The sequence below is a fragment of the Rhinatrema bivittatum genome, chromosome 9, assembly GCF_901001135.1.
Source record: "Rhinatrema bivittatum chromosome 9, aRhiBiv1.1, whole genome shotgun sequence".
In the NCBI taxonomy this organism is placed as follows: Eukaryota; Metazoa; Chordata; class Amphibia; order Gymnophiona; family Rhinatrematidae; genus Rhinatrema; species Rhinatrema bivittatum.
This window is the reverse complement of record NC_042623.1, coordinates 242,170,976-242,183,507: the sequence shown is the minus strand read 5'-3', so window position 1 is coordinate 242,183,507 and position 12,532 is coordinate 242,170,976. Positions and strand designations below refer to the sequence as shown.

At 50.0% G+C, this 12,532-nt stretch overlaps 1 protein-coding gene across 5 annotated transcripts in view; it reads left to right on the top strand.

Annotated features, from left to right (window-relative positions):
- MFN1 (mitofusin 1) overlaps positions 1-12,532 on the top strand; it is a 153,758-nt gene that overhangs the window by 66,045 nt on the left and 75,181 nt on the right. For all 5 annotated transcript variants that reach the window (XM_029615782.1, XM_029615781.1, XM_029615786.1 and 2 more), the window contains exon 9: positions 5,757-5,824. In XM_029615782.1, the coding sequence (XP_029471642.1) occupies positions 5,757-5,824 (68 nt within the window). The remainder of the gene's footprint in view (positions 1-5,756; positions 5,825-12,532) is intronic.

Genomic DNA, 12,532 nt, shown 5'->3' with positions numbered 1-12,532 from the left:
GAAGGAGTGTAGTAGGGCTTGTGCTCTTACTCCGGCTCATTTTCAGCCAGGCACTGCCATTTCAGCGCAGGTACGCCGCATGGTTCCCCTTCCCCCCCCCCCCCCAGAGTGAATGCTGCGTTCCGCGGCCTATCTAGCCTGCGGGGAGCCTGCTTCTCGGTTCTCTTGCGATGGGCTTTGCTCTCTGTGTTTACCCGGAAGGGAGGGACCCTCAGGGGCAGTGGCTAAGTCGGCGGTCTGGGGTTGGGCCGTAAAGTGCGTTGCTAAGCCGGCTCCCTCGCGAAAAACTGCAGGAACGGCGGCCATTTTGTCCTCGGATCTCCCTGCTGATACAAGCCCTGAAGGAGTCACAGAGCCGGGTTTTAAGCCTTCGCCACCAGATCTCAGTCCCGTTGATTGTCTGGATCCAGTTTCCGACTCCTTCCCCCCCCCCCCCCCTTTGCCTGGGAAGGTTCAGCATCGTATTTTCTCAGAATTTGCATAAATCCTTACTGGCTAGTTTAGAGGAGAGGAGCAGAATGATCCCTCCCCCCCCGGGCTAAGATCTCTTGGGTGGCCACCGGTCAGGGCCCTAGGGCCCCAGATTTACCGGGCACAAATAGGGTCAGGACCGTGCCTGGCGTACCAGATCCTCCAGACCCTCCTCAACCCTCGCCTCTGCTGGATCCAGACACAGATTTGGCCATTCCGACTCCGCCTGCCGACGTGGACGATCCTAGAGTTCTGCAACTGTTTCAACAATAGGAGCTTGACCCGCTCATTCCTTTTGTTTTGGATGAACTTGGCATTCAGGTTCCCCCGGAAGAGCCCTCCACTGCCTCAACTTCACGCACAGTGGACCCAGTCCTTTTCCATTCCACCCCATGCTTATGCAGGTCCTGCTTCAGGAGTGGGAGTCTTCCGAGTCAGGCCTCCGGGTGGGCAAGGCGATGGACAAGCTCTATCCTCTGCCAGTCCAATGTCTGGAGATGCTTAAGGTACCTAAAGTTGATGCTTCTGTGTCCGCAGTCACCAAGCACACCACCATCCCGGTGGTAGGGGCCACGACGTTGAAAGCTCTTCAGGATCAGAAGCTGGAGCTTCACCTCAAGAGGATCTTTGAAGTTCTGGCTCTAGGAGTTAGGCCGACAGTCTGTAGCAGTCTCATGCAGTGGGCAAGTCTCAAGTCTTCATTTCCTTTTCTTTCAATCCTAGTACCCTCTTTGCTAATTTATGCAACCGAAGAATTTGCTGTATTTAACAGCCTCACATGTATATAATCCTTTCCTCCCTGACCCTCCCTCTTTTTCTCCATCAAATTAAGTTTATTCCTCCCCGCTAATCTCTTCCTACAGTTTTCCCTCGTTCCTATATTAAGTTGTACTATTATAGCTAATCCCTGTTTTTATTATCTATATAATCTTTTCTGTTACTGCATTTAACTGTTTTAATGTATCCTTTTTTCTATTGTTAACATACTGTTTTATGTACAACGCAATTGCGTATTTTTCGTTCTCTGTACACTGACGTGATATCTCTGATGAGCAGCGGTATATAAATACCAATAAATAAATAAATAAGTGGGTTCAACAATTTCGCAGCACCCAGGACCTTCCGTCTGCAGAGGCAGAACAGGCAGAACGGCTGGAAGCTGCGGTGGCTTATAGGGCTGATGCTCTCTACGATCTCCTCAGGGTTCAAGCCAGAGCCATGATCTCAGAGATGTCAGTCAGATGTCTCCTCTGGCTGAGGAACTGGGCTGCAGACTCCTCTTCTAAATCGCAGTTGGGCACTCTCCCCTTCAAGGGTAAGTTGCTTTTTGGCGAGGACCTGGAACAGCTTATCAAATCCTTGGGCGATAACAAGGTTCATAAGCTGCCTGAGGACCGACCTAAACAGTCCAGGTTGTTTTTTCCGTCACGCTCTCACTTCAGGGGGCAGCGCAGGTACAATAAGCTGAGAGGAGCTTTTCAATGAAACACCTCCACTAGAGCTCAAGCATGGTCCCAGTCCTTTCGGGGCCGACGATCTTTCAGAGACAGCGCCCACTAAGGCTCTGCTGCAAAGCCCTCGCAATGAGATGCGGCCGGCCCATTCCTTCGTTCCAGACTTAGGTGGGCGGCTGTCCCTATTTCTCGAGCAGTGGGTCCTCGAGGTGATCGAAAGAGGTTACGCTTTAGAATTTGCTCGGGATCTCCCATACTCTACTTAATCTCCCCCTGCGGCCTGAGGAAGCGGCCAGGGGTCTGCCAGACTCCCGACAGGCTTCAAGCACTCTGAGCCATAGTCCCGGTCCCCCCTCAGGAGGAAGGGTCTGACCAGTATTCCATCTACTTCATCGTACCCAAAATGGACGGATCCTTTCGCCCAATCCTGGATCTCAAGAGAGTCAACAGGGTGTACAAGGTTCTCCACTTTCGCATGGAGACCCTGAGGGCGGTCATAAAGGCGGTGCGCACAGAACATAAGAAATTGTCATGCTGGGTCAGACCAAGGGTCCTTCAAGCCCAGCATCCTGTTTCCAACAGAGCCCAAACCAGGTCACAAGAACCTGGCAAGTACCCAAACACCAAGAAGATCCCATGCTACTGATGCATTAATAGCAGTGGCTATTAGTTAAGTAAACTTGATTAATAACAGTTAATGGACTTCTTGATCTGACGGAGGCCTACCTTCACATCCCCATCCATCAGGACCACCAAATGTTCCTTTGTTTCAATGTTCTTGGATGACACTATCAGTTTTGGGTGCTCCCCTTTGGTCTTGCCACCGCTCCACGCACATTTACCAAGGTCATGGTGGTAGTGGCGGCCTTCCTCCGGTGGGAGTGAGTCCTAGTCCACCCGTACCTGGATAACTGGTTTATTTGGGCAAAATCGGAGGACCTGTGCGTGACAGCGGTCAACAGGGTCTTGTCAGTCCTCACCTCCCTCGGGTGGATAGTCAACTTTTCCAAGAGCAACCTCAAGCCCTCTCAGGTCCTTGAATTCTTAAGAGCGTGCTTTGACACCCGTGTGTGCAAAGTGTTGTTACCCGAGACTCGTGCGCTCAAGCTCATAGATCAAGTGCAACATCTGATATCTCTCTCGGTCCCCACGGCCTGGGACTATCTCCAGGTGCTGGGTTCTATGGCATAAACTATAGATTTGGTTCTGTGGGCTTTTGCGCATATGCGTCCTTTACAGAAAGCCTTACTGTCCCGCTGGAAGCCGGTCTTGGAGGAGTTTCAAACACCCTTGCCGCTCTCTGATGTAACCATCACCGACATACAGTGGTGGCCCTCTCTCGCCCACTATTAAAGGGGATGCCCCTGGAGACTCCTCAGTGGATCATTGTAACGAAGGACACCAGCCTCTCCGGCTGGGGAAGCGGTGTGTCACTCAGTCTACGCAGGGTTGCTGGTCCCCAGTTCAATCCCACTAGCACATCAATCGCCTGGAGGCCTGAGCGGTCCTTCTGGCACTCAAGGTCTTTCTGCCCCATATCCGTCACAAGGCGCTGTGAGTTCTCTCCGACAGCGCTACTATGGTAGCCTATATCAATCGACAGGTGGGGGGGGGGGGGGGCGCACCAGAAGTCATCCGGTGGCTCTGGAAGCCAGCAAGCTGCTTGCCTGGGCGGAGCATCACCTGGATCAATTGGCAGCATCCCACATTGTGGGGAAGGAGAATGTTCAAGCCGACTTCTTCAGTCATCGTCTAGACCCCGTAGAGTGGGAGTTGTCCGGGGCAATGGATCTGATCGTGCGCAGGTGGGGGGTCCCCCACTTAGACCTGATGGCTATTCTGAACAATGCAAAAGCTCCCAGATTCTTCAGCTGCAGAAAGGAGCACTGCTCGGAAGGGGTGGAGGCCCTGATTCTTCTCTGGCCTCACGAAGTTCTCCTCTACGTGTTTCCCCCTTGGCCTCTGGTGGGAAAATTACTCAGAAGGATAGATTTCCACAGGGGGCCCGTCATTCTCATAGCGCCAGAGTGGCCTCGGAGGCCAAGGTATACGGATATGGTGAACCTCGCGTGTCACGGTCCTTTTTGATCAGTCACCTCCCAAACCTGCTCCGTCAGGGTCCGGTATTTTTTGATCAGGCGTATCACTTTTGTCTAGTGGCCTGGCTTTTGAGCGGCGGCGACTGAGGAAGAAGGGGGTATAAGGAAGACATTATATCCACTCTGTTGCGAGCCCGTAAGCTTTCTACCTCTCTCGCTTACGTTCGGGTATGGCGAGTGAGAATGTGTGTGCCGAGTCCGGAGTGCCGGCGCACAAGGCTCCGGTATCCCATGTCCTCTCCTTTCTACAGAATGGCCTTTCCAAAGGTGTCTTTTTCAATTATTTGCCGGTACAGGTTTCGGCTCTCTCTGGTCCCTCTTAGGAAGTGTCGATGGTTACGCAGTGGCGGCCCATCGTCCAATTCTTCAAGCAGACAAGCATTTGAATCTGCCTGTCTGAGCTACTTGCCCTTCGTGGAGTCTTAACTTTCTGTTTGAGTCCTTTGCGAGACACCTTTTGAACCTCTTCAGCGGGCCATGCTTAGGTATCTAACTCTTAAGATAATTTTTCTCGTTTCTGTTTGTTCCGCCAGGAGAGTGTCAGAGCTCCAAGCGTTGTCTTGTAGGGAGCCTTTTCTTTGCTTTTCTGATTCAGGTGTCTCCCTTAAGACGGTACCATCATTCTTGCCGAAGGTTGTGTCTTCCTTTCACATCAGTCAGTCTTCTGAGGACGTTGCGAACACGCCTGGTGGTGACCTACGGCGTCTTGATGTAAACAGAGTACTACTGCAAAATTTAGAGGTTGCAAATGAGTTTTGAGTTTCTTATGGCATGGCCCAAATAAGGGAAACAAGGCTTCTAAGGCCCAAATAAGGGAAACAAGGCTTCTAAGGCTACGATTGCTTGCTGGCTAAAGAAGGCGATTGCGTCAGCGTATATTTGTCTGGGCTGGACGGTTCCGGAGGGCTTAAAGACCCATTCTTTGCGTTCACAGACTACTTCTTGGGCGGAGAGTCAGTAGGTCTCTCCGCAGGAAATCTGCAGAGCAGCTACTTGGAAGTCTCTGCATACTTTTGCTTGTCATTATCGCCTCGATGTACAGGCGCCAGTTTTTGGCTCCTTCGGAAGGCAGGTGCTTTGAGCGGGACTGTCTCGGTCCCACCCCTCTTTAGGGAAGCTTTGGTACATCCCACTGTCTGGACTGATCCAGGTACTACAGGGAAAGGAAAATTGATTCTTACTTGCTAATTTTCGTTCCTGTAGTACCACGGATCAATCCAGACTCCCACCCGGAATACATCTACTTTTGATATGTCTGCTCGAAGTTTTCTTTAACAGAGTTTTGGATCTGTCTACTTCCTATCTGATATATATAAGGCACCGAAGGTACTCACTACATTGTTCTTTATGTAAGAGCGAATTCTTATCTGTTTGAATTTCCTGTTCCAATTGAAAGTTACGGTTGGTTACTTGCTTGATCTTATTCTGGTTCACTTTTTCAATCGCTGTTTGTCTGCTTTGATAATGTTTATTCTGAAAGGATGACACAGGGTGAGCACTGTCCTGATATAGGATACCCTTTCAATTTTTTCTGTCTCCATCTGCTGGACAGGAGGCTCAACCCACTGTCTGGATTGATCCGTGGTACTACAGGAACGAAAATTAGCTGGTAAGAACCAATTTTCCTGTACATGGAGTACAATTAAGGCAGAATCATGTGTGCTATCTAAACACCAGAAGTTTTCATGCCTGGATTAATGCCAACTTTTTGGTGTCCTGTTTTACTTTGTAGGTGGTGCCCTCGCTGAAGGATTTAAAACCAGATTACAGGAATTTCAGAAATTTGAGCAACTATTTGAGGTAGATTTTTTTTTCATTTTTCCCCCCTCCCTTCTTGGTGGTGTAACTGTTTAACTTCTGCCATTGACTTGTTCTTCAGTATATTACTGGTATGGGGTAAAGATAAACTATGCTATAATCTGGGAGTGTGCACAACAGCACTGATTGGCCTTAGATATAATTGGCTCTTTGGCTGGAGTGGGAAAGCTTTTTAAAATTATACATCCATTTTTTTTTTTTTGGGCGAGGGGGGGGGGGGGCGGCAATCAAACCCCAGCTAAAGCATACATAAATGTGAGAGAAGTTTCTTAGAAAATAAAATTCATTCATAGTGGGCACAAATAAAGTACCTGTCTAACTTGTTTTGTGAAAGTAGGATTCACTAGTTCCTGTACTGAAATTTGCTCCATAATGAATTCATACCAACAGACTTCCAGCTGTCATCTGAGGTAGCCAAGTCTTCCATCTTATTTGCTATCAGCTGTAGGAAGGTACTGCATGAGCAGCTTAAAAAAAAAGTGGCCCCATTTAAGTGCTCCCCAGACCTCCTTATTCTTCCTCCCCACCTTTTTTTTATGGTTTGATTCCCCCCACCTCAGACGGCATGCTTATGCGACATTGATTCTTCACCAGTCTAGAGATCTGGAGGGCAGTCTCCTTTGACATTAGCCCTCAGCACTGCACTTTGGCTACCAAAGGTCACTGCAGGAACAGCAGCCATCAACCCTCCCTCTGATGCACAAGCATGTCATCTCTGCAGTGTGTCTGAGCTCTGCTGGCCCCATGCTGTGCAGCAACTCTGCAGTCTGATCCATGGGGCAAAGACAAAGAGTCCCCCTCCCCCATGTGCAAGACTCCAGACAGCGCTATGTCTAAGTCTACATTTTATTCTGTCTGAACAAAAACTCATTTTTAAGTTATGAAAAGCATAACAAGGGGAGGGGTGAATTGTCTTCAAGCTGAGTGAGATTGGGAAAGAGCTCTCTCTCTCTCTGTAATTTTACAACCATCCTGCACTTGAACTGTCCCAAGCAGGATCATTAAATGCGCAGTGCCTTACAAAGTAAAAGTTGAGATTTGTATTTATATATCTTGATGTCTAGATAAATTTCAACAGTACAAAGGTAATGAGACCAGGTGAAATATGTTGAACTTATGTGATTGAAAACCAAGAGCAGATGAATGTTTAATAGTAATGTGTTCACCATTCCATTGGGGACTACACAGAGACGACAAACCCATTTCACATTGGTTACCAAGGGAACCTTTGACCATTGTTGACATGATGTTTTAGGGCCAATCTGGTTACTGTAATTTAAAACAAAAATTTTGGATTCCTAAGTGTGGGCATAGCAGATATTCCCATTCCCTCTTCGTACCCGGATCAGTCCAGACCATGGGTTGAGCCTCCTGTCCAGCAGATGGAGACAGACCAAAACTGTAAGGGTGTCCCATATCAGGACAGAGCCTGCCCTGCAGCCCTTCAGTATTCGTGTGTCTCCAGCAGATGCGACAGCTCATCCTTCGGTTCCTGTGGTCCCCGGTACAATCCCGCTGGCACATCAATCGTCTGGAGGCCCGAGCGGTCTGTCTGGCTCTCAAGGCCTTTCTCCCGCTGATTCGCCACAGGGCGGTGCGTGTGCTCTCGGACAGTTCCACCACGGTGGCTTACATCAATCGCCAGGGAGGCACCAGGAATTGCCTGGTGGCGTTGGAGGCCAGCAAGCTCTTCACCTGGGCAGAACGTCATCTGGAGCGACTGGCAGCTTCTCACATAGCGGGCAAGGACAATGTGCAGGCTAATTTCTTAAGTTGACAGAATCTCGATCCCGGCGAGTGGGAGGTGTCCGACAAGGCGATGAAGCTGATTGTTCGTAGGTGGGGACCTTCTCACATGGACTTAATTGCAACCCTGGGCAATGCCCAAGCTCCCTGGTTCTTCAGCCGTTGGCGGGGAACACTGCTCAGAAGGGGTGGATGCCCTAGTTCTCCTTTGGCCCAGCGACATTCTCCTATACGTGTTCCCCCCCCCCCCCCCCGGCCCTTGAGGTCCTCAGAAGAATAGAACTCCACAGGGGTCCGGTCGTTCTCGTTGCTCCTGAATGGCCGCACAGGCCGTGGTTCGCGGATTTGGTGAATCTGGCAGCAGACGGCCCTCTTCATCTCAGTCATCTTCCGCGTCTTCTCAGACAAGGTCCAGTATTTTTCAATCAGGCAGATCACTTCTGTCTAGCGGCCTGGCTTTTGAATGGCGGAGATTGAGAAAGAAGGGATATAAGGAGGAGGTTAAATCCACTCTACTGTGCACCTGCAAGACTTCTACTTCGCTCGCCTATGTCCGGGTCTGGAAGGTTTTCGAAACGGTCTGCGCAGAATCGGGGGTATTGGCCCGTTCTGCCATGATTCTTTCCTTCCTCCAGAAGGGCCTCTCCAAGGGTCTCTCTCTCAGCTCCTTATGCGTCCAAGTGTCCGCTCTCGGCTCCCTTCTCGGTAGTGTGGAAGGTCACCTGGTAGCGTCTCATCCGGATGTGGTCAGTTTTCTCAAGGGTATCAAGCATTTGAAGTCACCCGTCCGAGGCACTTGTCCTTCGTGGAGTCTTAATTTTGTTCTTCAGGCTCTCTGTGGGGCTCCCTTTGAACCTCTCCGTCGGGCTACCCTTAAGTACCTGACGCTCAAGACTGTCTTCTTGGTTTCTATATGCTCCGCCAGACGAGTATCTGAGATCCAAGCGTTGTCTTGTCGGGAACCCTTTCTGCGGTTTTCTGATTCGGGTGTTTCTCTTAAGACTGTACCTTCCTTCTTGCCAAAGGTTGACTCCTCCTTCCATGTTAACCAGTCGGTGGAACTCCCTGCGTTCTTCCCTGAGGACATTGCGGGTCCCACTGGGAGTGACCTTCGCCGTCTTGACGTAAAGCGTGTCCTCCTGCGTTACCTTCAGGGCACGAATGAGTTTCGAGTCTCCGACTACCTGTTTGTTCTCTGGAGTGGCTCAAACAGGGGCAATCAGGCTTCTAAGACCACAATTGCTCGCTGGTTAAAGGAGTCAATTTTGTCGGCCTATATCTGCCAAGGCCGTGCGATTCCAGAGGGTCTCAAGGCTCATTCGTTGCGATCTCAGGCTACCTCCTGGGCGGAGAGTCAATCAGTTTCTCCACAGGAAATATGTAGGGCTGTGATGTGGAAATCTTTGCATACTTTTGCTCGGCATTACCGCCTTGATGTCCAGACGCCAGTGTTTGGCTCCTTCGGTAGGCAGGTGCTTCGAGCGGGACTGTCTCGGTCCCACCCTGTCTAGGGAAGCTTTGGTACATCCCATGGTCTGGACTGATCCGGGCACGTACAGGGAAAGGAAAATTAGTTCTTACCTGTTAATTTTCATTCCTGTAGTACCACGGATCAGTCCAGATGCCCTTCCCTATACTCTCTACCGTCCGCTCGAAGTTTATCACCTCCTCTTGCATTCTCTATGGTCATAAGTGAGGCACCGGAAGCATCTCCGTGATGTTAAATGAGACGAGCGTTTTTTCCTACAGTTTCAATATTTACACTGATTAATGTTTTGCTGAGTTCTCTGGTTATTGCTCGAGTTCTCTTGTTACTTGCTTGATCCTATACAGTTCTCTTTATACTTTCTGCTTTGACAATGGTTATACTGAAGGGTTGCAGGATAGGCTCTGTCCTGATATGGGACACCCTTACAGTTTTGGTCTGTTTCCATCTGCTGGACAGGAGGCTCAACCCATAGTCTGGACTGATCCGTGGTACTACAGGAACGAAAATTAACAGGTAAGAACTAATTTTCCTTTCCCTGTATGTACCCAGATCAGTCCAGACCCCTGTGTTTTGCCTCCCTTCCAGCAGATGGAGACAGATAAAGTTTTGCTAATACTGGCATATAACTTGGTTTGCCACATGCAGTCACTCAGTATTTCTCTGTCTCCAGCAGACAGTGGTGGTGGAAAACCTGCGGTCTGTGAATTAGTTAAAAAAAAAGAAAAAAAAAAGAAAATAGGTTAGGAGTGAAGAGTACCTCCTAGAAGGTTAGCAGGTCCTTGTGGGGCCATCCCTTCTGGTTTTGAGGTGGATGAGCAGGGGGTTGGGGACCCTTTTTGATTTGGTCCTTTTTGCTGTTGGGGATGGACAACTGGTGCCAGCTCTTTCCCTCCCAGGACAACATCCGGAGCCTGCTGCCACAGTTTCAGGGAAGTGTTCTTTTTGTTAAAGTTTTATGTTAAAAAAAAAAAAAAGCAGGGTTTTTTTTTGCCTTTTTTTGCTTGTCCTTCATAGTGTGTGGTTCGTACGGTGGGGCAAGGCACAGGCCCTGGCAAGGGACCCACTTTGGTTTTTCGGTGTCCTCATAGTGGCGGTACAGTCGTTCAGTAGGAGCCATGTCGCACGTTAGCTACTGTTTGGCGTGTGGAGAAACGTGTGCGCGGCTCTCTCAAAATAGCCTTTGTTCCCACTGCCTCTTCAGGGGAGAGAGCAGCTCAGGAATGCTGGTGAAGGGCATCTGGGAAACATCAGGCCACCGCGGGGATTGCGAATGAGGCTGATGCAGCAGCCAGTTCCTTCCTGGTGCATGTGGGAACGGCGGCCATTTTGGCTTGTTTGCAGCAACAACTGAGGCTGCAGGGGGAGAGGGAGCCCTTCCCCCACCACTGTCCCCAGCCGATAGGAAACCCGGGGGGGCTCAGGAACCTCTGTCTGAGGATGAGGACCTCCTGGGAGAGGATCCTGAGGATCCAGCAAGATTTTCTCCGGACTTTGTACTTCTGCTCCAGAAGGCATATCTTGCCAGGAAGGCTGCGGGACGCCACTTTTCTGGGCATCCTTCCAAGCTGCCCAAAAAGGCACGAGAGAGTGGAATGACCAGGGTTTGGTGAGTCCTGAGTCAGCCTAAGCATGCAGAAGACGCAAGTGAGCCCTCAGGAGAGTCAGAGGTCGTGGAGCCTCTGGCGGAGGACCCCCCAGAGCTGGATTCTTCTCAGGTCCGTCAGGGCCCAGAAGAGGGGCGGGGATAAGCCCCGTCTGTGAATGCAGACAATACTGAGGTGGTTCATCTTTTCCATAGGGAGGGATTGTGGCCCTTGATTCCATATGTCCGGAAGGAGCTGGGGATCAAGTAACTGAGGAAAGATTCTGATCATGAAGAGGTGGACCCAGTCATGGAAGGCTTAAGTCTGGCGAAGGCCTTCCCTTTCCACAAGTTGGTAAAGAAGCTTGTGTTTTGGGATTGGGAGACTCCGGACACCGGTCTGAAGGTTAGCAGAGCTATGGACAAGTTATATCCATTGCAGGAAGACATGTTGGAATTTTTGTGACTGCCAAAGCTGGATGTCTCAGTGCAGCTGTTACGAAGAAGACAACTATTCCTGTGGCTGGTTCGGCTACGCTTAAGGATATGCAAGACAGGAAGTTAAAGGTCCATCTCAAAAAGATATTTGAGATGTCTGACCTGGGCATTTGGGCTGTGGTGTGCAGCAGTTTTATGCTTCAGGCTGGTCTACGCTGGGTTCAGCAGTTACAGTTTGATAAGGCGATGTCAGCATCGGGGGCTAAGCAGGCCGAGCAGCTGGAAGCCGTGATGGCCTATGGGGCAGATGCATTATATGACCTCATCAGAACATCCTCCAGGGCTATGATGTCTGCAGTCTCAGCCCGACTGCTCCTTTGGTTGCAGAACTAGTCAGCGGACATTTGGTCTAAGTCTCAGCTAGGGGCGTTTCCCTTCAAAGGCAAAATGCTTTTGGAGATGACTTAGAGGAACTTGTGAAGTTTCTGGATGAGAACAAAGGGCATAAGTTGCTGGAGGACAAGCCAAAGAGCAGCAAAGATTCCTTTTCTGCACGTCCTCGTGTTAGGGTGAATCGGCGGTTTCATCAGAATTGGGCGTCAGGAGAGGCCCAGAGACAAGGCACTGGGAGGCAGCAGCCTGGTACCAGTCTTTTTGAGGCCAAAAGCAAGCCAGAGATGGTTCCAGCCACGGAACATCAGGATCCAAGTCCATCCAATGAGGTAAGGCAGGCGCACTCTTCGGTGCTGGTCATAGGGGGTTGGTTGACTTTTTTTTCCTTCGAGGAGTGGGCCAAGATCACGTCGGACCAATAGGTCCTAAGTGTGATAAAACAAGGCTACACTTTAGAATTTGCTCGCCCGCTAAAGGATTTGTTCATTGTGTCTCCTTGCGCATATGCAAACAAAAGGCGGGTGGTTCAGGAGACTATCAACCATTTACAGATACTGGGAGCCATCGTTCCCGTATCCATGGGGGAGCGGGGAATGGGAAGGTACTCCATTTACTTTGTGGTCCCAGGGAATGAGGGATCTTCCACCTGATTCTGGATCTGAAAAAAGTGAATGAGGTTCTCAAAGTTCCTCATTTTTGGATGGAGACCCTAGGCCTGGTGATTGCAGCGGTGTGCAAGGGAGAGTTTTTAGCCTCTCTGGGTTTCACCAAGGCTTACTTGCACATAGCAATCCGACTGGATCCTGATGTTCCATGGCTGGAACCATCTCTGGCTGGCTTTTGGCCTCAAAAGGACTGGTTTTTTAAGGTTCATGATTCTCAGGACACATGTTCAGTGTTGTGCCCTGCCCTTTGGTTTGGCAACGGCCCTGAGAACCTTCACCAAGGTGATGGCTGTGGTGGTGGCTTCTCTCAGGAAGGAGGGCATCTTAGTTCACCCGTATCTGGACAATTGGCTTATCTGGGCAAAGTTAGAGAATCT